At 40.4% G+C, this 24,734-nt stretch overlaps 2 protein-coding genes, 1 long non-coding RNA gene and 2 pseudogenes across 4 annotated transcripts; 2 read left to right on the top strand and 3 right to left on the bottom strand.

Annotated features, from left to right (window-relative positions):
- Positions 1-1,083: 1,083 nt before the first annotated feature.
- On the bottom strand, positions 1,084-6,397 carry LOC149724099 (uncharacterized). Its single transcript, XM_089893383.1, has 6 exons — positions 6,086-6,397; positions 5,526-5,672; positions 4,646-5,336; positions 4,092-4,333; positions 3,506-3,681; positions 1,084-3,302 (listed from the first exon to the last, which is right to left on the bottom strand). The coding sequence occupies exons 1-6, from the start codon at positions 6,185-6,187 to the stop codon at positions 1,460-1,462; spliced, it is 3,201 nt and encodes a 1,066-aa protein (XP_089749509.1). The 5' UTR covers positions 6,188-6,397; the 3' UTR covers positions 1,084-1,459.
- Positions 5,639-7,462, top strand: LOC149724098 (uncharacterized). Its single transcript, XR_016386778.1, has 2 exons — positions 5,639-6,213; positions 7,230-7,462. It is a non-coding gene; the product is annotated as an uncharacterized LOC149724098 (long non-coding RNA).
- A 3,704-nt stretch (positions 7,463-11,166) lies between these two features.
- On the bottom strand, positions 11,167-14,052 carry LOC149724097 (uncharacterized; annotated as a pseudogene). The gene is made up of 5 exons (XR_016386775.1): positions 13,368-14,052; positions 12,686-13,329; positions 12,272-12,604; positions 12,097-12,197; positions 11,167-11,801 (listed from the first exon to the last, which is right to left on the bottom strand). The product of XR_016386775.1 is annotated as an uncharacterized LOC149724097 (transcript).
- A 1,669-nt stretch (positions 14,053-15,721) lies between these two features.
- Positions 15,722-16,948, top strand: LOC149724096 (general transcription factor II-I repeat domain-containing protein 2-like). Its single transcript, XM_089893339.1, has one exon. The coding sequence runs from the start codon at positions 15,722-15,724 to the stop codon at positions 16,946-16,948; it is 1,227 nt and encodes a 408-aa protein (XP_089749465.1).
- A 1,693-nt stretch (positions 16,949-18,641) lies between these two features.
- On the bottom strand, positions 18,642-20,366 carry LOC149724095 (uncharacterized; annotated as a pseudogene).
- Between the last annotated feature and the right edge of the window lie 4,368 nt (positions 20,367-24,734).

The following is a 24,734-nucleotide window of genomic DNA, read 5'->3' as shown; positions in this document are numbered from 1 at the left end:
TGTTAGTTCAATAAATAAAAACCATAAAAAAAATATTTTTTTTACAGATTTATCCCCTTTCACCGGTTTAAATTTTTGCAAAGGTGAGAGATAATTTATTATAACCAGTTCAATTTAAAAACTAAAGCAAGAATGTAAAAGTAAATTCTAATCGAAGTAAGTGTTTTAGGTTTGTTACAATACCTTTATGTTTTACAGAAAAAAGAGGATAGGTGTGTTGTGATAGGCTATATTTTATTTACCATGACTTATTATCACTTTACTTTGCAGATGGCTGCCATTTGAAGATGTAGGTTCCATACATTCATTATCCAGATTCATTTTTTATTTGTACATTTTTTTCAGTTTATAAAGCGCAGGAGGGCAGCAGAGGTATGTATTTATTGGTATTTATATATTGTTCCAGTTTTACTCCTTTTTCACACATTTAGGGAAGAGGAGAGGAGGCGATCGTACCGGCGGCCGAGGTCGTCGCGGTGGCCGAGGTTGTTCCGGCGGCCGAGGTTGTTCCGGCGGCCGAGGTCGTCGCGGTGGCCGAGGTTGTTCCGGCGGCCGCGGTTGTCGCGGCGGCCGAGGTTGTTCCGGCGGCCGAGGTTGTCGCGGCGGCCGAGGTTGTCGCGGCGGCCGAAGTTGTTCCGGTGGCCGAATAATAAATTTTATATAACATTTTTGCATTCATTTTTATGTTGTAGAAAACTAGAACAGTATATTTAAATGTTAGTTTAAAAATCAAATTGTCAGCTGTTCCACCACGCACCCATGAGGTCGCTTTGTATGCGTGATCGTTAGGTTTTCACCGGAGAACCTTCGCAATGCCATGGTGTGAAAACAATGGAGATGTTAACCAACCTCGGCAATGCCATATTGTACCGATATGTAATATATTGAGAATTGGCACGGTCTTACAAGACACACAGTGTATGTTGCTGTTATAGCATATGCTTGAATAATAAGCATTGGCCGGGTCATACACGAAACAGTGTATGTTGCTGTTATAGCATATGCTTGAATAATAAGCATTGGCCGGGTCATACACGAAACAGTGTATGTTGCTGTTATAGCATATGCTTGAATAATAGGCATTGGCCGGGTCATACACGAAACAGTGTATGTTGCTGTTATAGCATATGCTTGAATAATAAGCATTGGCCGGGTCATACACGAAACAGTGTATGTTGCTGTTATAGCATATGCTTGAATAATAAGCATTGGCCGGGTCATACACGAAACAGTGTATGTTGCTGTTATAGCATATGCTTGAATAATAAGCATTGGCCGGGTCATACACGAAACATAGTGTATGTTGCTGTTATAGCATATGCTTGAATAATAAGCATTGGCCGGGTCATACACGAAACATAGTGTAAGTTGCTGTAAGCATTGTATCAAATAAGGTTTCTCTAACAGAAGTAATGTTAAGGTGATTTTGATACCACATTTTCAGGTATAGATACTTTATTTATGGGCAACAGAATGTTGTATCCATTTTTGCTTGCATCATGTTCATTCCAACACATTTGGTATGAAACCACTGTGGGCATTTCGTACATTGAACCCAACTATTGGTTCTGTCATTGTCTCTTCTGCATGAACCACATATATTAATACAAAGTGGTGTGTTTTTGGTAATTATACGAAGAATGAGTTCTCTGGATCCCTTTGATCCAGTAATTGGCTTCAGCAATGATTTTCCTTCGCAAAGCCACTTTGCATACATGCAGATCAGTGGTCCACAGCTCATGTAGTCACTCTGATACTTCCGCTTTGTTGTCATTGTGTCGACTGATGTGATTTGGATACCAAATTTATCATTCAGTACGTTATTTAGAAACAGCTTTGCTTTGTCGATATTTACTGTCAGTTGTGATGAATCTTTTTCCAGTGGATCTAAGTACAACAATTGTCTGTTTTTGATGTCTACTGCCAGCAACACCCAATGACACCCACTTGGGTTCCACGGAATAAAGATAAATTTCTTCTTGCTTAGATTTACATTTGTCCACAAACGTCTTAATGACGAGTTCCCACGTTCCATCATTTGTGCCACCGCAGAGTCAGCATACATGACATGCTCATTATCTCTGCACAAGCAACTGAGAAAACTGTTGATTATTTCATCATACAGCCAACCAACCCGAAATTGTTTGTCATAGACATGTATTTTTTGTATTTGTTCAGGCATTAATTCCAATTCTAGGGATAACAGTTGAAGATATGTTACAGAATACGGGCCATGTTGTAATGCTTTGTCTGTGATGGATTTTTGAACAACTTTGCATGGCAGAATTTTTTCGTTTGTGATGGATTTTTTAATAACTTTGCATGGAAGACTTTTTTCGTTTGTGATGGATTTTTTAATAACTTTGCATGGCAGACTTTTTTCAGCATGACTATTTCCTGCTGCAACCCGCTTTGTTTTTTTACGAAATACACCAACGTCACTTGGAGGTTCCAACTGGGTAACTGCATGCAAAGCTGACATGACCTCAGCCACAGTACCATGCCTGGATTTAAACTTGTTCGTTTTTGGAAATTTTCTTGGCAGTTCATCATACACAAATGTTGAAGGCATATTTCTCTTTTTTTTTAACTTAATAGGAATTTGAGGTTTTAGTACTCTTACACCTTCTTCATGTTTACAAAACTTGTCCAAATTTTGATGAACAGCATTAAGGGCTTCTTTTGCATGAACCAATGCTTCATGGGAGTGCACGTCGTACAGTTTATCTTTTAGAGTATTTATGCTGTCCAATATTTCAATAATAATTTTTTTGGAAGGTTCGTCACATTTGGATTGTTCTTTTTCCGCATTACTTTTAACTTCAGTAACCGCTGTGATAGGTTCATTTGGTATCCTCTCTTGGTTATCTTGATAATCAATATCCGATTGTTTCAGTGAGTTATAATCACTCGTTTTTATAACATAATTGTCAAGAGTGATATAAACAGAGTCTGAATACCATTTTGGAAGTGAATTCCAAGAAACATCGTCATATTTATTGAATACAGCAAACATATGTTTGCATGGTAAAAACCACTTCTTAAAGTCAGGGCAAGAACATTTTGGAAATTCAGTTTCAGATCCAAAATAAACCTCATATTCTAGCGAACTCTCACTGCTGCGCACTTTGAACACAGTACAACCAACTCGAGTGACATCATCAGTGGGAATTGAGGAAGCATTATTTAATCTTTTCATACAATGCTTTACAACTTTAGGTGGGCGATTGTGTAGATATGGTGGAACATAATTGAGATAAGATCTGTAAGAGTCCGATGCGAGTGCGTTTTCATCAATGTATCTGTAAAGATATGGGAATAGCGTAAATAATACATACGTTTTTCAACGACGACAAGGTGTAAGTTCACAAGTCAACACATGGTGCAGGAGTTGTACAAAGTCCATTTACACATATTCTCGCTGTACTACAAACCATATTCTTTAAAAATGATTCTAATTTTCAAAACAAGTTTAATTTAAAAAAAATAATCACATGGTATTTACTTTTTATAACCCGCAGGTAAAAAGTCTTTGTATAAAACTTTGATGAGCCCGGACAAGGATTTGTCGACCTGAAACTTTATGTGACATTCTTTCAACATGCGGTTCTGTCGCTCAACCCCATTATTTGTCCCAACCGGCACACGCATTTTTCCCACTCGATACATCGAAACCCATCTCTGTAAAATAAATATTTAGTTATTAAGACATTTATGTGAGCATAATGTCCAGGACCAAGGCTTAGGCGCCTGCATCGTAACCAAAATGTCCCCGGTACGATGCTCAACGGCGATGCTTGGGCAAGACACCTAACGAACATTGTTCCAACCCAGTGGTCACTAATGGGTTGTCCAAATCATAAGCCGTATTAAAGCAAAAATCACACATAAAGTTAAAAAGTGTGGTAACTCGTAAGCAAACAAGGATAAGAAATGGTGCCAAAAATACGTGTCTGACTGAGATGTCGCGGCACCGGTCGCATGAAAGACTTAATGGGCTTTCCGGGTGTTTGGGTAACGGGCCAAATCTGGCCTTGACCAGGACCTCACCCACAAAGAATAAAAACAAATATGTGTGCATAATCATTGACCTCTTTTTCTTTCAACCAGACATTTTTAAAGTACTTCTGAAGCTTTGGATTTTCCATGTATGCTTCACTCTGCTCAAGTGTGTCTACTGCACTTGACATTTCTTCATTGGTTTCAGCTTTTGCCACTGACCGTAAATTATACAAAACTGCATCTTTTTTCTGTCCAACACCATTGTCTGACTTTCTGAGCCAACGTAGCCATGCCTGCTCCCGGTGAAAATCACAAAGGAGCACTTTACATCCTGTGAAAAAGTTAAAACTAAGCAAACATTATGCCTAAATAAAAATAAAGAATAAATCAAATTGAAACTAAAGATAAAACTCATTATAAAACAAGTTTGTTTTTTTCCCCAAATCAGCATACACGATTAATTTCCTTTTTACTTTTAATTCAATAATTTATATCTCATGGGTTATTTAAATATAAGATACTGATATAATACCAAGATAATATATGAAAAATATATTCGAAATTTAGTCATTTGTGCTTGGAGATAATTTATGAGAAGGGGCTTGTTTTTCTGGCTGCGCCACTGTCCCCGACACTACTATACCTTTAAAGGTGGCTTCAATGCTGAGAATTTCGGCTTCACAGTTGTCAGTCATAAAAAATGTGGGATTCCATCCGGGTGTCCAAGTCTTTATCATTTCAAGAGCTTCTGTGATGTCAGATTGACGCTCATTTTGTGTCACAAAACATGCAACAACTTGATAATTGACATTGGTCTTTATGCACAGGAAGAACAATGGCAATGCGTACTTTGATGTCTTATAAGTTGCATCCAGAAGACAGATATCTTGGCCATACCGTACTAAGAGTCTTCGTTGCCAAGCTGTTTGATATACAAATAGCATTGTTTGTTTTGAATAAATGACAGGAATGCTATCATCATTATCATCACAGATAATTTTTTTCTCAACGTTTGCAACATATGAACGAAAGAACATATTGTCTTCCAGAGAATTGTTACTCCATTCATTAATCAGTAAATGTACGTTTTCTTGATCAATATGTGATAACTTTCGTTTTGCAAATGCCGCATTGTAGTGATTTCTTAGGTCCTTTTTAGTAGGAAAGAATCTTCTGTTTGTCAGTGATGGAGGTGTTTCATTCTTAAATAGCTCGAGCATGACATACAATTTTAAATGGCGTTTTATTTCCATGATAGAGCTTACACCTTCATCCAGTAGCTGTCCGGTTTTAGTTATCAGACGTTTGTCAACTCGCTGCAGTATACCTGCAGCCTAAGCATAGAAATATTTTTATGTATGATGGAACATAAGTAAGGGTCAGGTACAACTTAGGCATACTGCTTTTGATTAATCAGTAAAGTAATCAGAAATTACCTGTTAATTAGGCTGTTTTAAATGTGACCATTTATTTTTAAAATAATGGATATAATGATTTGGTTTTAGTCTAGATATACAACTTACTTCACCAATAGGATGTCCAGAGTGATCAGTGTCCAACGGAAATTGCACAGTGAAACGCCTATTTTTTTCACATATTACATTAGACAAACCAGCTGATCGCAACTTCCTTGATATTTTGTCTTTTTCACTTTTTTTTCCAGTGGTCAACTTTAAAATCGATATAAGACGTTATCAACCTTATATATATATATATATAAATAACAAACAGAAGCATTCATTATACCAAATTCATGTTTCTTAATTTTTGTTTAGTATTCTACAAAGAGTCAAAGTTGAGTGAGACTTTTTCTTATGGAAAATCCTATGCATTGTTACATGAGTCATGACCGTTAAATTTTCTGTTTCGACACACATTTGTTTCAGAATTTGTTTCTTTGTTTGAAACCTTTTGTGGTACGCTAGAACCTTTTTTAGATAACACTTTAATATTTCCATCAATAACAACATTTTTTCTTTGGTATGATTATTTTACTTACTTAATTTTTTTAAGTTATTGCATACACAATACACATAAGTACATAACACAGTAGGCCTTATCATTACTAAATCACACAGATTACCTTATGCTTTGGAAATTCAATGATTTCTCGAAGGCCTATGTGAGCTGGGCAATTTCTTTTTTTGGAACCCTGGACACACATATAACTTTTTTCTTCATACATATGATCGCCAATCTAATGAAAAACAGGTAATAGTTACTATAATAGACACTCAAAAGTCAAAATGATTTTGAAGAACACTAAATATTATATATCATTTAGATTATTTATGCAGCCCTGGAGACTCGTATAAAACTACAGTTGCCGACGGTTTTCAAAATACGTCGGCAATATGCCATTTGCACGTCTCGAATTACAGTCGGTATCGTATAACACGAGCGCCCAATATTTGCACGTCTCGAATTACAGTCGGTATCGTATAACACGAGCGCCCAATGTTTCGTATCTGATTAGACTGATTTTTAATAAAAAAACATAAATTCCTAAACTTTTTTATATTGAAATAACTGCAAATTTTTTTTTTTGAGTTTTTTCTACATCGTTGGCAATAAACTGCAGACGGTTTGTCCAAATGCGTCGGCAAAACCGTCGGCAATTGCCGATTGCCGACATGAGTCTCCAGGGCTGTTCATGTAAGGATCTTCTTTTTTACTATAGTCTGAAATATTATTTTCTGTTACTTTTCCTGCCAAACGGTTCAGTCTTTTCTTTTCGTTTCTAACTTTATTTCTGTCCCTCCCATGCTGACACTCTAGCCTGGTATACGCAGCCACAAGATAAGGTGTGTTGTCTTGTGCATTAAAATGTACACAGCTTTTACTAGGATCTGTAAAACAGATTATTCCTGTATTGTTTATTAATATATTCTATAAAAAGGTAAAATAAAATAACAGTACATATCTGCTTATACTACTGGGTACTAACACTCCAACCTGGCATAGGGGGCCACAACGTAAGCTGCGTAAGGTGTGCATTAAAATGTATAAAGCCTGTGATACAGAATAATTTTGTCTTTTTATAACTTTATTTTACAAATTACAATTAAAACCCAATCAGCCTTATGATTACCATGTTTTTTCTTGTTAAAATGAATAAACTTTGTCAGCGTTTTGCACTCAAATGCCTGTATGGCTTGTTGAGCATTTTCTAAAGTTTCAAACTTTATCTGTTCTCCAGTTGCATTTGACTCTGTTTTTTTTTTCAGGTGGTTGAAGCTTGGAGAAGTTATCACAACTGTTTAAAACTGGAACTTCTGGTTTTAACTGGGCTGAACTGGCAGAATTTGAAAATACTTTGACTTCTTGCCTGCAATAAAGAGACCCAGACATTTTCATTTTTAACTCATTATGTTATGAAGTAGTAGAAACACCATTAGTGAAAGTAAAGATTTATGTGTTCGTATATCACAGTAAGTAAATAAACACTTCTTGATAATTATCTTGAATCATAAAAACTTTTTACCAATCCCATTTAATACAGAAAGCATACACTATGAGTCTAGTCTAGATTTTAAACGTAAGGAGTTTAAAATAAAACACCATGGCCAGTATGCAGAAAGTATATCTAAGTTTCTGCTTGATCATTGATTCCCAAGCAGGAAAGAGAATTTCTCTCATAAATTATTTCCAAAAAGGAAAGGTAAAATAGCATAAAATGTTGAGTACAAAGCCAAATCCGTATTGTTTAGGCAAGTTGGTGTTTTTATACGTTCACAGTTCAATAGAATAATAATCAATATGAACAGTATAAATGGTAAGGAAAGTGTAGCCCAATTTGCAGAAATCGATATCGCCTTACCAACTATGAAAAATACCAATTTGCCACGCCGCCAGACACTTAAACAGCCGCTATCGCTGTTTAAGTTTTTGACGATAATCAAAAATCGATAATCAACTTTGATTATACTTTCTGCATACCGTTTAAATCGTTGCTATGCAGACAAAAAAAAATCATCAACATCAACGCTGATTATACTTTATGCAAACCACCCTATAAATACTAAACAAATATCAAGTGAAACTTTTTACTTACATTGTCTTGAACTTGATCAACAATTTCAGATTCGATTGTGAAACAAGTAAAATATATTTATTTAAATTAGCAGTAACATTAACAGCTTTTAAAATATTAATTGTTAATGCTCCAGGGCTATGTCGAATTTTACTTAAAATAACACTAAACAACAAATATTCTTCAGGGCTAAGTCAAATTTTAAAAATATATGCTCCAGGGCTATGTCGAATCTTACTTAAAATAACACTAAACAACAAATATGCTCCAGGGCTAAGTCAAATTTTACTTAAAATAATACTAAACAACAAATATGCTCCAGGGCTATTTCGAATTTTAAAATATATGCTCCAGGGCTATGTCGAATCTTACTTAAAATAATACTAAACAACAAATATGCTCCAGGGCTAAGTCAAATTTTACTCAAAATAACACTAAACAACAAATATGCTCCAGGGCTAAGTCAAATTTTAAAAATATATGCTCCAGGGCTATGTCGAATTTTACTTAAAATAATACTAAACAACAAATATGCTCCAGGGCTGTGTCAAATTTTAAAAATATATGCTCCAGGGCTATGTCGAATTTTACTTAAAATAACACTAAACAACAAATATGCTCCAGGGCTATGTCGAATCTTACTTAAAATAACACTAAACAACAAATATGCTCCAGGGCTAAGTCAAATTTTAAAAATATATGCTCCAGGGCTATGTCGAATTTTACTTAAAATAATACTAAACAACAAATATGCTCCAGGGCTGTGTCAAATTTTAAATATATATGCTCCAGGGCTATGTTGAATTTTACTTAAAATAACACTAAACAACAAATATGCTCCAGGGCTATGTCAAATTTTAAAAATATATGCTCCAGGGCTAAGTCAAATTTTACTCAAAATAACACTAAACAACAAATATGCTCCAGGGCTAAGTCAAATTTTACTCAAAATAACACTAAACAACAAATATGCTCCAGGGCTATGTCACTTTTTAAAAATATATGCTCCAGGGCTAAGTCAAATTTTACTTAAAATAACACTAAACAACAAATATGCTCCAGGGCTAAGTCAAATTTTACTCAAAATAACATAACAAATATGCTCCAGGGCTGTGTCAAATTTTAAAAATATATGCTCCAGGGCTATGTCGAATTTTACTTAAAATAACACTAAACAACAAATATGCTCCAGGGCTATGTCGAATCTTACTTAAAATAACACTAAACAACAAATATGCTCCAGGGCTAAGTCAAATTTTAAAAATATATGCTCCAGGGCTATGTCGAATTTTGCTTAAAATAATACTAAACAACAAATATGCTCCAGGGCTGTGTCAAATTTTAAAAATATATGCTCCAGGGCTATGTCGAATTTTCCTTAAAATAACACTAAACAACAAATATGCTCCAGGGCTAAGTCAAGTTTTACTCAAAATAACACCAAACAACAAATATGCTCCAGGGCTGTGTCAAATTTTAAAAATATATGCTCCAGGGCTATGTCGAATTTTACTTAAAATAACACTAAACAACAAATATGCTCCAGGGCTATGTCAAATTTTAAAAATATATGCTCCAGGGCTAAGTCAAATTTTACTCAAAATAACACTAAACAACAAATATGCTCCAGGGCTAAGTCAAGTTTTACTCAAAATAACACCAAACAACAAATATGCTCCAGGGCTGTGTCAAATTTTAAAAATATATGCTCCAGGGCTATGTCGAATTTTACTTAAAATAACACTAAACAACAAATATGCTCCAGGGCTGTGTCAAATTTTAAAAATATATGCTCCAGGGCTATGTCGAATTTCACTTAAAACAACACTAAACAACAAATATGCTCAAAAAACTAAATATTGCTAAACCACATGCTGCTTTAAAATTGCGCAATAACATTGACACGCTCGTCGACCTCATAGAAATATCTAACTACGTCATACTAAGGGGATTTTCGGAAAGCTTCCAGCCTGAGCGTTAAAGCATTAACCGCCCATTTCCCACAGATTTTTATTATTTTTGGTAGGTTATTAATATTTAGCTTTTCAAAGGATATGTTTAGCCATCCATTCTTAATATGTTTAAAATTGCGATGATTTCCAAACTCCATATTATTTACTTTCTCCCCATCGATATTTTTCCAAAAGGTTTGTTATTTTTCTGGCATCAATGTAGCACGGGATTGGGTGGACGGTGACTATTCCGGAGGCGGCTTCGGCAGGTGAGCCGTCACAAACATTTCATTACCAGAAGCACTGACAAATTTTACTTGCGTGTTGGTATAATGTTGCAAAATTTTATGTGCGCTTTCCGCTTTTAGTGTTAGTAAGAAAGCGACATCTTTAAACGATTCAGTGATGACCCTCTCAACGTCGTTCGAGACGGCTTCCAAGGGGCCACCTTCCCCAAACAAATCCATGTATTCCGTGCGATTTTTTTTAAAAACACGATATGGTTTAAGTGGAGAGATAAGGTCCGAATTGTAAGTGCAGGAATACAATTTCGCGAAAAGCCAACCGTAGTTGGAATTAACAGTTAACATTTTATCAAAAAAATCATTTATCAGAATGATGTTCAAATATGGGGAGAAAAAGGAGAGCACGAGGCTCGGTTAGTTGTTGGTTATGGTATTTTTGGGGTGACAAAAAACGTGGATCACTGTGGGTCCGGTTCCCCGGCCTAGAGCTGAGGTTCCGGTTTCTAAGAAGGAGGCTGACCCTCCTCCTTAAAGGATCTTGGAGCGCAGTGATACGCCCTTCAGATCCTACTGTGTTAACCTTCGCTGTTACTCTGTGGAAGAGAGCGCACGAGCGAAAAGGTGAGAGAACAAAGAAGGTACACTGCATAGGGGTACATATGACATGTGAATAATTATTTGGCCGCTAGATGCTCCCTTCATCTCGGCCGCCATCCCAATCTACCACACCTTGTAGAACACGTGTTACCTCTCCTCCGATGACTGATGTATTGATGTCATTTGACTTGTGAATGGCAGTACCCCTATAAAAGACTAAGACAGAAGATAAAAGTACAACAGCTTATAAAATATTTGTGTTTCTTGCCACAATCACATGCACCAACAATATGGTTTATATACTTTAAATCAACAAAACAGTCATAGTTTACCTTGTAAAATGGTAAACAGCTTGTGATCCTTGAAGCTTTTTTTGTTGGTTTTCGCCCAGTGCCCAATCCTGACCAGGAATATTGTAGATCGAGCGATTTCTTCATAAAAAGTCTGATGAATGCTCGGACGGTTCCTCTTAGTGAATTTCGGTTTACTTGGCGAGCTACTTGTTGAAAACTGTACAAATCGACAAGCTTAATATAATACTAACTTAACAATTTCAAAAATGGTCATTGTAAACCAACCTTAAAGTTCTTCGTCATTTCGTTGAGTTCAGTGTCAGTTTCCACCGGTGCAAATTGTGCAGGAACTTTCACTGCCGCCCTGGATTCCTCTACATGCTGGACCAACAATCGTCTTATATGGCCAATGTTAATCGTGAGCTGGGCTACAGAAGCCTTGAGCTGGTCCTGACCAGTCCTGAGTTGTGCCACATCAGCTCTCATCTTGACAAGATCAGTGGTATTTCTGACCACATCCCTCTGAATATTTTGAGATATAGTTAAGTTTCTTCTCGAAAGATTATCTGTTGTGGTATTGCTTGGTGATCCAGGAGAAGAAGATAGTAGGCTGGTTGCTCTTTTTCTCTTTAATGGTATGATCAGTGGAGCAGCAAATTCATTTTGTGATTCAATAGATCTGCAAACAAAATTGATGGATTTATTATATTATTTTTAATTAAAGCGTTAATACAAACCCTATATAGGCATACCTTTCCGGAAACCAGGGCGATCTTTTTACCATATTCCATTTTATAATTACTTTTAGTTGGTCCAATATCACCAACTGACTTGTTAATATGTGTACCAAGATTAGTAAAAAAGGGTATATCATAACCTATTTCAGGGCATGCAAGCCTACCCTGCATACCCATGTTAAATGCCTATGTTACAAATCTTATACTTTTATCGGATTCTGGGGATAACAAACATACAGCATCTTCTCGTTGCAGCCGTGGCAAAGGTTCAATTTCCGATTCGGAAGTTGTTACATCTTTCGATGTGTATGCCCTCTTGACACAGCGCTTATAAGTGCCTGAAAATGAGTCATATTTTAACAATCAATAATTCTGTTTTGTTTTTGTTCTAGCCCTAAAAAACAATATTTACCTGCTTCGCATAATATTTTACATTTGTAAGTGGGCCATTCTGATGAAGAAACTTGCTGCTTTTTCACCATTTCCTGCACATTGCTTGCACCAATTGGCCATCTGCAGGTTGTTTCATCCACCATCCAGTTCTTACAAACGATGTCACTCGTTCCCCCTTCTTTAGCATACACTTAGTAACATCACTATTAAAAGGAACAACGCGAAAATGTTTGTCTAGCATGTCAATTTGATAAATTCCAATTTTTTTTGACAACAAAGGGTGCTTGAAGTAGTTTTTAATACAAGTATATAGTTTAACAAGAAAATATTTCTTATTGTCTGAACAATAACACTATACACCATTGCTATGTTATCACCAAATTTAATAGTAGAATCAGAATTTAAAGAAGCTTAGATTATACAGTTATTAAACAATACTGCTCGCTTGTAATATAAAGAATTTGCTTAAATCAAGATTAACAAACTCAGATGAACGAATACCAAGGAATTCTACAGTTACATTATACACAGAACCAGCTGGATAGTGTTGGTTTCTGTTACATTGAATCATTTCTTGGTTTTCATAATACACTTTATAAGCAACTTGATTTAAGGGTTTGTATCCAGAACGTACAGAAGCTTTTAACTGACCAAGGAAACTTTCAAATGGAAAACAGTTAACCAAATCCAGGGAACCAAAATTTGTGTAATCTTGTGGCAAGTGAACTAACGAGTGTACATTGTAGGAAACAATCTTTTACAAAAGAAGTTAAAAGTTCCGATGCAACAGTAGCAACATCTACAGAACCTTTATTTGAAGTCAACAACCGAATGGCGCAGCTGAATTTTAAAAAGTGTTTGTAATTTTGTTTTGGCATGATATTTATATCATTTAACAAAATGACTCCAGCATACAACAAAAACAAATGATATTTAGCTGCCTTCCAATAAGATAACTCAGAGAGGGGGGGTCTCATTTTTCTGTTAAATTCCACTGGAATGTACATCTGACATTCAGAGATCTTTAAACTGATGGTTGTTGATATGGATCTTGACGGCAGTTTACCGGAGTGAAGCCTGAACAAAGTTTAAAAGCTACAATAAATTTTAATTACCTGCCAACACCTTTCCACCATGACAGCTACCGTTTCATTACTCCGCCTAAACAGCAAAGATGCATGTAATCTAAAACAAAGTGCGACACTAATTGAACTCCTATTCCTGCTAGTGGAGAAACACCTAAGTGGTGAGCAGTATCAATTGGTTCCGAAACACAAAAATCCACATCTCTACGGCGTCCACATGCATTTCCAATCAAGCAAACATGCCTTGAAAGGGAATCATAGATATTTTCTAAATGTAAAGAAGTTCCACCACCACCTTCATTCATTAAGTTGCCACCATCTGCTTCACCATTTAAGGGTACAGTTTAGTGTCCAGCATCTAAATTTGAAGTTTTTTGTTCCAATTTTCGTCTCCTCCATTGTTGACTTCGAGATAGTTGGTTATGGTTTATAATAAGTTCTGGGGGACTTGTTAGATACTTGTTAGATACGCGTGGCATAACGAAGAAGTAAAATATTAAACTAAAACACTCTCTCCTGCATTTAAAACAAAAACTGATGTACAAATTATAGATTTAAGTTACTGACTTCTAAATGATCTCATCTGAAGCAATAAAACAGGATACACATTAATAAAAATTTAACCAAAGACAGCGCATTCAATTTCGCGCGCATTTTTGATTAACGCATGACTGATTTTTTTGTCTAGTCTTAGATGCAGTCAACAAATCTACATTTTGGGCAGAAAGAAATTAAAAAATCTTAATTAAATCAAAATATCTTTAACTATTTATATCTATATTCCTTGCATTAAAAAATATATTTTAATTTAAGTAAAAATTACGGCTAAAAACATACAACATATTTCTCAATACGTACAGAAACTGACATCATTAACATTTAATCGCTCATCAAACCTGCTTTCTTAATTACGGACAAGAATATTAAAGTTTAATTCAACTTTAATATAAACAAAAACTGACTCTTAAACCTTAAAGCTAAATTCCTAAAACAAAACTATGACTGTTACTTGCGAAAAGTTTGACCTAATTTTACGACCGGCCGCTCATTTATGAAACCGCAACTGATAGCGACATCCGCGCTATAAGTTTTCGTATCCTTTTCAATAGCTCCCGAGGTTAGGGAACGGCAAATGACGTAATGAATGGGAGTAAACAGAGTAGAACAATCCTCGCTTTTTTAACTATGTAGGGCTGTAGGCCAGGAGTGTGCAACCTGCGGCCCGCGGGCCAAGTGCGGCCCGTAAAGAAAAATTGTGCGGCCCGCGACGCAATATCAATTTTGAATGCTGTGCGGCCCGCGAAACGAGTAATAATTTAATTGAATTAAGGATGTGCGGACCAATATCTTTTGTGTTGCAAAACCAACCGTCTCTACCAACTTTGCCAAAACCTACACCTGAGTCTAATGTATTGTATATGACGTAACAATTCTCCAACGGTTAGCCTCCTATGACATAACAATCCCCGAATTACTAGCTTGTACAAAATGAACAACACACTTCACAAAGCTGTCGATTGCTGAGTAGTGAGCATTCTAAATATCGTCGTGTAGAATAAAACTAAGTCTATAACAGTCCTAACCAACGCATTGCAGTCTAATACTGTTTTATTGTAAACTTGTTTTCAGTTTACTTATTACTTGCAATGGCTAATTATGTAGCTAACGTGCAGAAAACTAAAAAGAGGAAGGTTGAGGAAGAAAAGCGAATGTTTCAGACAAAATGGACTTTTGAGTACTTCTTTATTGAAAATGCAGATAAAAGGCCTTTGTGTCTGATTTGCAAACAAACTGTTAATGTTACTAAAGAGTACAACGTTAAACGACACTACGAGTCAAAGCATTCTGAGGGTGTTTATGGTAGGCTAGATGGACAGAACAGAAAGCTGAAAGTGAGGCAACTACAGGAAGAATTAAAGGCCCAGCGGTCGATGTTTCAAAAAATCCACAGTGATAGCGAAAAAGCAGTCCGATGTAGTTACCTAATCGCACAGAGAATAGCTCAAACTATGAAACCTTATTCTGACGGAAACTTTGTGAAGCAGTGTCTTATTGATGTCGCAGAAGAAATGTGCCCTAAAATGAGCATTCTGAGGGTGTTTATGGTAGGCTAGATGGACAGAACAGAAAGCTGAAAGTGAGGCAACTACAGGAAGAATTAAAGGCCCAGCGGTCGATGTTTCAAAAAATCCACAGTGATAGCGAAAAAGCAGTCCGATGTAGTTACCTAATCGCACAGAGAATAGCTCAAACTATGAAACCTTATTCTGACGGAAACTTTGTGAAGCAGTGTCTTATTGATGTCGCAGAAGAAATGTGCCCTAAAATGAGGATTGAGTTCGAGAAAATAAGTCTGTCACGGTGGACGATAGCGAGGCGCATCGATGATCTTGCTTGTGACATTAGTGACACTCTCAGGGATACATAAGGTGAAGAGTTTTGTTTCATGGAGTTTTGCGATCGATGAAAGTACGGACCAGAGGGACACAGCACAGTTGGCCATATTTGTAAAAGGAGTGGACAAAGAGCTAAACGAAACTGAAGAACTTCTGGCACTACAGCCAATGAAGGGTACGACAACTGGTGCTGATATCTTCACCAAAGTAGTTGATGCCTTTAACAATTTTGGACTAGACTTGTCCAGCTTATGTGGAATCGCAACTGATGGTGCTCGATCTATGTCTGGAACTGGCATTGGATTTGTAGGTCTCATGAAGTCTGCATTGAGAGAGAAAAAAATCAATGACGATATAGCAATTTTTCATTGCATTATTCACCAGCAAAACCTGTGCGCAAAATCCTTAAAATTCAAACACGTTTTAAGTCCGGTTATTAAGGCAGTAAATTTCATTCGAGCACGAGGGCTCAACCATCGCCAGTTTCAACAGTTTCTGGATGATCTCAATACTACACATCGAGATCTAGTGTACTTTTCCGAGGTACGTTGGTTAAGCAAGGGCTGCATGTTGCGGCGATTTTACGAACTGCGGACAGAAGTCGTAAACTTTTTGAAACTAAAAGGGCACCCAATAGCGGAAATGGAGGACGAAAATTGGTTATGTGACCTAGCTTTCTTGGTTGATATAACTACTCATCTGAATGAACTTAATACAAGACTGCAGCGAAAAAGCCAGTATGCTAATGAAATGTATGGTCACATAAAAGGTTTTATGAACAAATTACGACTTTGGAAAGCTCACATACAAACAGGAAATCTTTTCCACTTTTCAACTCTGAAGGAGTGTGGAATGCATCATGAGAAGAAAATTGAATTTGCAGACCAACTTGAAAAATTGTTAAATGATTTTTTGGCTCGTTTTAAGGACTTTAAATCTCATGAACATTTGTTTGATATTTTTTCTTCGCCATTTAGTGCAGACGTTGACAAAGCACCAGTTGATATCCAACTTGAACTTTTGGATCTCCAAGAGAACACTGATTTAAAAGCTAAGTATTTGGAAATGAGTCTTGGCGACTTTTATCGAAAACATCTCAACCAAAATAACTATCCACATTTGAAAATATACATGGCTTCAAAAATGGCTCTTTTCGGCTCAACATACTTGTGTGAACAATTTTTTTCTAAAATGGGCGTTATGAAATCCCCCTAATTTTTTTCTAAAATGGGCGTTATGAAATCCCCCTATCGATCGGTTCTGACAGACGAACACTTGGAAAACGGTCTTCGAATTGCGAGTACTTCGATTAAAGCAAATTTGGAAAAAGTCATCGGGAAAAGTAGCCAGCTGCAAATTTCTCACTAAAATGTTTTAAATTCTATGTGACAATAAATTTGAATACCAGTTTTCTTTAGGAATTTATGCGTCATAATATTTTGTTGCAAGGAGATATACCTATTAAACAGTCAACAAGAAAAATAAACTATTTTTTTGTCCGTGCGACTACTAGATAGCCAATGTTACATAAACGTGTGGCCCGCGGTTTCACCCAGTTACTTATATCTGGCCCTTCTGTATCAAAGGTTGCACACCCCTGCTGTAGGCCATTACAAAGATGGACAAAAAAATAACGAATTAAAAGATGACCTATTTTATAAGACATTTTAATTTAAACAAAAAAAGGATGACCTATTATATAAGACATTTTAATTTAAACAAAAAAAGTTACTGACGAAAAATTATGTTAATAAATATTACATGTATCTTTGAATTGTGTTGGCCAATTTAAAACAAATCAGCAGAAACTGTAACAACTGTATAAATCAAAGAAAACTTAATAATAGTGTTGGTGCGGTAAAATATTTTTGTACTTGGTAATGTTAGTTTTTTCCAAAGAAATATTATAAACGCCGGATAAGATGCAAAATTCAGATTTATAACCGACACTCTGGAATATCCCGATGATTATGACGCTTCTACTGGGGAATCCCAGATAACTATGACATACACAATCGATTCTAATTAGGTTATCTGAGAAACGCCGATCTTGAAACATTTCGGTGAAGGCCCGGGGATAAATCGGGTATATTTTCCGACTGGGCTAAGTTGCGGTTGATCTGGTACTCTTGTGGACATGGTTTTCGTACATGGCGTTTGTCCACGATAGGAATTTTGGTCCGAATCCTAATTTTTTAAGCGTTTTGCGGAGCATTCCGTGGTCTATACTGTCGAACGCTTTTTTAAAGTCTAGCGATATCATAAACGTGTCGTGTTGCTCTTTACCGTGTTCGTTCAGGTCTCGTAAAAGAATGTTGAAGTCGTGTATGGACTTACCGCGTATGGTGAATTGTTCCCGTTGCACTAGTTTGGATATCAGCGGTCCGAGGCGGTTCGCCAGTATCTTGGTGATTAGCTTGTAATCTACGTTTTTTGGAGCGTGATCGGCCGGTAGTTGGCGATGTTGTCACTCGGCCCCTTTTTATGTATGAGTGTTATGATGCCTGTTGTAAATTGTGCTGGCATGTATGTGGTGTGCATAGTGTCGGTGACGAGTTCTATAATATCGTTCGCTATGATGTCCCAATTTCGAGCGTAGAATTCCTTGCTAGGGCCGTCTGGCCGGGGCGACCTATCGTTTATCATTTCATTAATTGCGTTTTTCACCTCGTCCGCGGTTACTTCGCTGTCGATTGAATTCGCTTCATCGTCTGTAAGGCGAGTTTCGAGTTTTTCTAAAAAATCATTTTGCACCGTTTCATTTGTTGTTTCAGCGGTGAACAGCTTGCGTTTTTCACCTCGTCCGCGGTTACTTCGCTGTCGATTGAATTCGCTTCATCGTCTGTAAGGCGAGTTTCGAGTTTTTCTAAAAAATTATTTTGCACCGTTTCATTTGTTGTTTCAGCGGTGAACAGCTGTTGATAGAAGCGTGTCGCGAGGTTAAGATTGCCTTGGGGCTTCGTACTAAAGGCGTTTTGGGTTGTGTCCATTAGAGAGACTATGTTGCACTGTCTCCGCTTCAGACAGGTGCTTGGCGGCAAGTGATTCTTTCGCTTCCAACAGACGGGGAGTGAGGTGGGAGTAGTATGATCCCCGTCGTTCGACCTTGGTCGTCACTAACGGCATCCTTGGCAGGTGTACTGCTTGTTAGCTATTGGACGATGGAATCCGCCGCACGCACATCTCACGATGACGCGGTTACAGTGGCCACGCATCTCTTAGGTCGGTTGGGGTCGCTAGAAATCAACTCTTGGAAGACGCGCCTTTTTTCGTCGAATTTCAGCTGCTCCACGATCGTCTTGCAGCACCCACGGCATCAAGTGCTTCCTTCCGTTGCATGCCCCGCAACATATCCAGGCACCTGCCATTCGACATTGGCTGAGCATCCTTGGTAGAGGTGGAGTCCTTTCTTGCAGCACATGCGGGCGAGGAAGTATTCCCTACCACACTCTGTACATGCTGTGTCGACTTGGTCTTACAGTAGGGGCACTCGTAGCCGTCCTTTCTGGTGGCTTTAAGAGGTTGCTGGAGCGCTGTTGGGGTCGTGCTTCTCGGTCTCTTCTTGCACGCGTCGGACTTCTCCAAACAGTCCTTTCGGGCCGGCATCTGCCCCGGCTCATCATTGCAAGGGGCGCGTTCCATCTTCATGCTTTCCGTTTGGGCTTCTTCGTTGGGATCTTCTTGGCCCTGAGCGGCGGTCTCGTTCACAGGAGATGGAACCCGGCGATCTCTTCCTCCGGTTCCTCTCCTGTCTCTTCGCTGATCGTCAGGTCACGCGATCGGTTTTCGAACTCCTCGTCCTCGGACGCCTCCGACGCTGGATCGTCGGATTCGGACTCTCCGGTCGTGGACCTAGTGGCATCTGCCTGGAGGTGGTGGTCCTCTGCCACTTCAGTTGAAGACTGCTGGTCGCTGGTTGTCGCAGCCTCCATCTCCTCATCGACCCGTTGTTTTTGGGTCGATGGCTTGGTGGTCGTCGGCGCGGCTCGTGCCGGCGCCATTTTCCCGGTGGGGGTGGCGTGACCGTTGTCCTGCGCCTCCCCTACGGTCTTCTTTTTTGCCGAGACAACCGTCGGCGGAGCTCCTTCCGGGGCTCTCGACCTTTTGGGGCACTCGCCAAAAAGGGGTGCCCCACTACCCGCATCCTCTGCAGGTCTTCGGTTGCCCTGGGTAGCTCACCCAGAGCAGGCAGCCCTTTACCCGGATGTAGCTCGGGATCTTGTGGCTCTGTAGGTCGGTGGTGTTGAGCTGGTAGAAGCTCGGACACCGGTTTTTACCCCATTTTTATATCGTTGGTATTCCACCTTCGTAGAATGGGGTTTGGCGAATTGCTGTAGAACCTCCAAGATATCTTGGTTCTCCAGCGGTGAAGTTATTCTACCGACCTTCACCCAGGTTTGTGCCGTGTGGTACAGCATGGCATGTACCCCGTTTTTCCTCTGGAGCAGGTCTAATAAATCCGGGGCGGTTATCCTGCTCGTGCAGGTGATATCTACAGTCGCCTGTCCAATCCTGGTGACAGTGTCCAATTTTCTTGTTGGGAATTTCAGGTCTTTTAATAAATCCCATACCTTCTCCATTGAGAAGGGAGCCTTTCCTACAAGGGTTGCCTTGATGCAGCAAGGTCTTCTTACCAGTCTTGTTGGAGCCTACCTTTGGTCTACTTGGTAGAAAGAGACTCCCTCTTGCGGCAGCCCCCGCGTACGACAGGGCTGCCTTTGGTTTCACTGCAGCCGTTTCTGTAACCCGGGCTACAGACTGCGCTGCAGTCTTAGTTCTCTCAAAGTGTCCGGTTCGGCCATGAGTCCTGGCTCGAACGTCGCGAGACTGGGCGATTTACGATTTATAGGCCTAGTTTTTACTTTAATTAAGTACTTAAGTTTAACAAAATTAAAAAAGGTTAAGAATAGCTACACAAAAACACTTAGAAAGCCCTGGTACAGAGTAAACAGCTTCCTAAAACTTAGACTGAGAACAAGCGGCCACACCCTGACCACCTGACAGAGACTAGCCGTTTGATTGGCTCTCTAGTCAGGTACCCGGATGGACCGCGAGCTTCCCGCCTAGGACGCGCCCACCTTTGTGGATCTTTTTGTCCTTGATCCAAAGGTAGCTGTTCTAACTTCGTAACTTGTTAACTAGAGTAAACTTTTGACTTCTCAAAGTGCTGTCTGCTTGGTTCGGTGCCATATCTGCCAAACAACTCCATGGAAGTGGAGACACTTATGTGCTCCACATTCTCTTTTAATTGGATTGCAACAGATCGTCGCACCTCTTCGACCATCTCAATGACGTTGGTGGTCGCCATTGAATTTTATTATTCTTTATTATTCGACGTAGACATCGAAAATATCGAAGACAAGCAGCTTTTGGAAGCTGTGGCATTGTTTGAAAGTCTTAATGAGCAGCCGTGCAGTTCTTCGAAGACCTCCTCGTTCGAAAAGCCGTGCAACGAGCCTAGCGTGTGTTTGCCTCGTGGGTGGGAGGCGACTCTTCCGGCGTCGTACCACGCTTGGATCAGTCACACCTTGTGTCAGAAAACAAAGGAGGGAAACGTCGTGTTTGAAAACCGCGGCCTTAAATCAGGTTTGGTGGTCGCCACCGCAGCCTCTGTGATATGCACCCAGCCACCGAAAGTGGGTCGATACTTTGCATCACGGATGTTTCTTTTTTTGCCCAAGAAGATCTGGAAATGCGAGTTGCACTGTCCTCGCTGCAACTGTTCGTCCATGAATTCTTGTGGAATTTACAAGGTTATTCGAACTGTCCTTGACATCGACGGGTTTTACAACATGGCTGCCGAGTATCTCGAGTGTCGAAAAGAGAGAGCGATTGCAAGAAACGAGAGATCCGTTGGTCCAATAGTATGCTCTCGCAGTTGAATCCTGGAAAGCGGCTGCAATTCCCGTGTATACTTATATGCGTAAGTTCGCGTGTGACATGAATGTTGGTTGTCACGCTCATGCGTCAACGCGGGCTGGGCAACAGCTCCACCCAGGTGCACAAAGTTCTTGTGGAGAGGCACTCGGAAGTCTGGCTGCAAAAAAAGATTCGGTACCAGAGCGAAATGCAGCTTTACAAGAGTGCTTATGCCCAAGGAATGACCGAGAGCTTTGACTACGTTGAGCCGCCGAGGCAAAGGCCGGTGCCGCAGCCCGAATTGTTGCCAGAGCGAAATGCAGCTTTACAAGAGTGCTTATGCCCAAGGAATGACCGAGAGCTTTGACTACGTTGAGCCGCCGAGGCAAAGGCCGGTGCCGCAGCCCGAATTGTTGCGCATAGACATGGTCTATGCAAATGACGTGCTGAGTCGAAGGGAAGAAATCAAAGCGTCCATCACGAGCGTGTTTGGCCGCGTTTTGAAAATCGACGCGACAAGGAAGATCGCCAAAAAGCTTGCTGGATATGCACATAGAACGGCGAAGTGGCTGGCAAATGTTGGAAACGAGCATGGGCAGATTTTAAACAGTGTTCTGACAGATTCCGAAGGTGCAAGAGGTCTCTCACAGCTGGGGAAAGGCATTGTGAAACGGTACGCGGATGTACTACGCGGTATACCGCCAGGGATTGCTGCGGAAACTCCATGTTACAAATCGCCGAGATTTTTCCTTGATGGCAGGAGAGCGGGCTTCAGGTTCGTAGAAATGAAAGCAGCCGGTTTACCCGAATGCACCTACGAGGAAGCGCGCCGAAAGCTCACCAAACGGGAACGGGCTCGCCATTGCCGTCGGCGTACGCGTGGTGCGGAAAGAACGAAAGCAATGATTGGGCAACTAACTGCTAGAGGCTTTCCAAAGACCGTCTACCCGCGATCTTTCCGGTGTTGACTTGATCAAATCAGACCTCGTGGAAGAAGTTTGGAAGGTGCAGATGCCACACGTTTGCTGCCTTCAAGATCCGCCAAACATCCAGCTGTACACGATAACTGGAATGCAGGTGATCGGTGGGATATCGCTGCCAGTTTATCGGTGCGCACGAGGTTCTAACTCGTTGGAATCGTTCCACGACCACGTACGGAGGTTTGTCCCTGGCACCACAGCCAGGAATGCAGGTGATCGGTGGGATATCGCTGCCAGTTTATCGGTGCGCACGAGGTTCTAACTCGTTGGAATCGTTCCACGACCACGTACGGAGGTTTGTCCCTGGCACCACAGCCAGCGATGTCTTCTTTCAGGATCTCTTGGACGGCTTGTCCAGGTGGAACGCGGACCGCGCCAGATCAGCCCACTCCAGTGATTCGGTCGGTTCCGGTTCCTTCTCCTATTCCGAGAGCTTAAAGAGAACAGCTAACTTGCTCCACAAGCGCTTAAAGGATGCCGATTGCAGCTTGGTATACTGCAGGTCATCAAGAAAGTACACACGGGATGGCTGATCGGCGTCGAGTACCTGTACAAACAAACAGGCACCTGTTTTGAGGAGCAAATGGCTCAACTCGACGAAACCGACATCGATTGGTCAGTGGACGGTGATGACGAAGGTTTTAGCGAACCAGATGACCCCACCTTACCCGAAACCGACTTCGACATGCTCGACGATTAAACGCAAGGAGAGCCGGTTGCTGCGCCGTCTATGCAAACCAAAGAAGACACGACAGGGACTGGTGATTCTGTTGGCCAGTACGAAAATGTAGAGCAACTTGCGCCGAGCAATCCCAAGCAATCAGCACTTGTCATGCAGAGCACATTGTTTCTTTGTGGAACAACCTGTCCGATTACGACAGGAAACCCACTCAGTTCGCGCCGCGACATCGACCCAAGCTGAGCCGGGGGACTTTCAAGAGTCAGAAAGGTAACCCCAGCACAACGTCCGGCGTCGCAGGACTCGACAGCCTGCGCAGGGGATTTTTGAGCGGTGGGGAACCAGCTCAGTGGCACAAGCTGAGCCGGGGGACTTTCAAGAGTCAGAAAGGTAACCCCAGCACAACGTCCGGCGTCGCAGGACTCGACAGCCTGCGCAGGGGATTTTTGAGCGGTGGGGAACCAGCTCAGTGGCACGATTGCAACCGCTACTTTGTGAACGTTATCCCAGCTCAAAGACGGAGAACGGAAAACGCGTGGATCGTTGGATGCTTGTTTCACGGGCTTGAGTGGTGGGGAACCAGCTCAGTGGCCCGATTGCAACCGCTACTTTGTTAACGTTATCCCAGCTCAAAGACGGAGAACGGAAAACGCGTGGATCGTTGAATGCTTGTTTCACGAGCATACCTCACAATCCGTACTGCTGTTATCTCTTGTCAGCTGGTGATGGACAACACCAAAATGCAATTGGGTTCTGTCAACCAAACTACACTGAAAGAAGCGCAGTGGTGGAACCGCATAGAAAAAGAGCAGGAGGTGGCAACTGTGGCAGCAGAAGAGCAGCTCCCGGCGGCGAGGTTGCAACCAGCCCCGCTACCGGTGTTCCAAACAGAAGAGCTGCTTCCCATGCCTTTAGTATTGCCGGAATCATCTCAGGCGCACACAACAGTCGTGGAAGAAGAGGTGCAAGCTCCTTCATCTATGCCACCGACGCCTCGGAGTACCCTAAGCTACCGGTTGAAACGGCAGATGCAGACCATAGGCGGAATACCAGTCCGCAGAAATAAACCTCGAACGATGCCAACCATCTGCGGTCAGTGTAAAGAAGTTCGAGATAAAGACAGTCACACAAAATACTATGGGAGTTGGTACTGCCAGAAATCGTCGTCCATGACGAGAGAATCGTGGCTGCATGCAGCAAAACAAAACCGCGCATTGCGCGTTTTTGCTTCGCAGCTCAACCCCACGAAATGAAATGCACATGTTTCGTTTCGGCATAACCTGTCTGCGTATCCGTAGCAAAACAAAACCGCGCATTGCGCGTTTTTGCTTCGCAGCTCAACCCCACGAAATGAAATGCACATGTTTCGTTTCGGCATAACCTGTCTGCGTATCCGTAACGGGGAAGGTTGTGAACCAATATCTCCAGTATGCGTATCCGTAACTGGATGATGATCAACCTCGAACATCATTGTTCGCTGAAA

The sequence above is a fragment of the Ciona robusta genome, unplaced genomic scaffold (genome assembly GCF_009617815.1).
Source record: "Ciona robusta unplaced genomic scaffold, ASM961781v2 AP042741.1".
NCBI lineage: Eukaryota > Metazoa > Chordata > Ascidiacea > Phlebobranchia > Cionidae > Ciona > Ciona robusta.
Note: the sequence above shows the minus strand (reverse complement) of the source record. Positions and strands in the feature narration are given on the sequence as shown.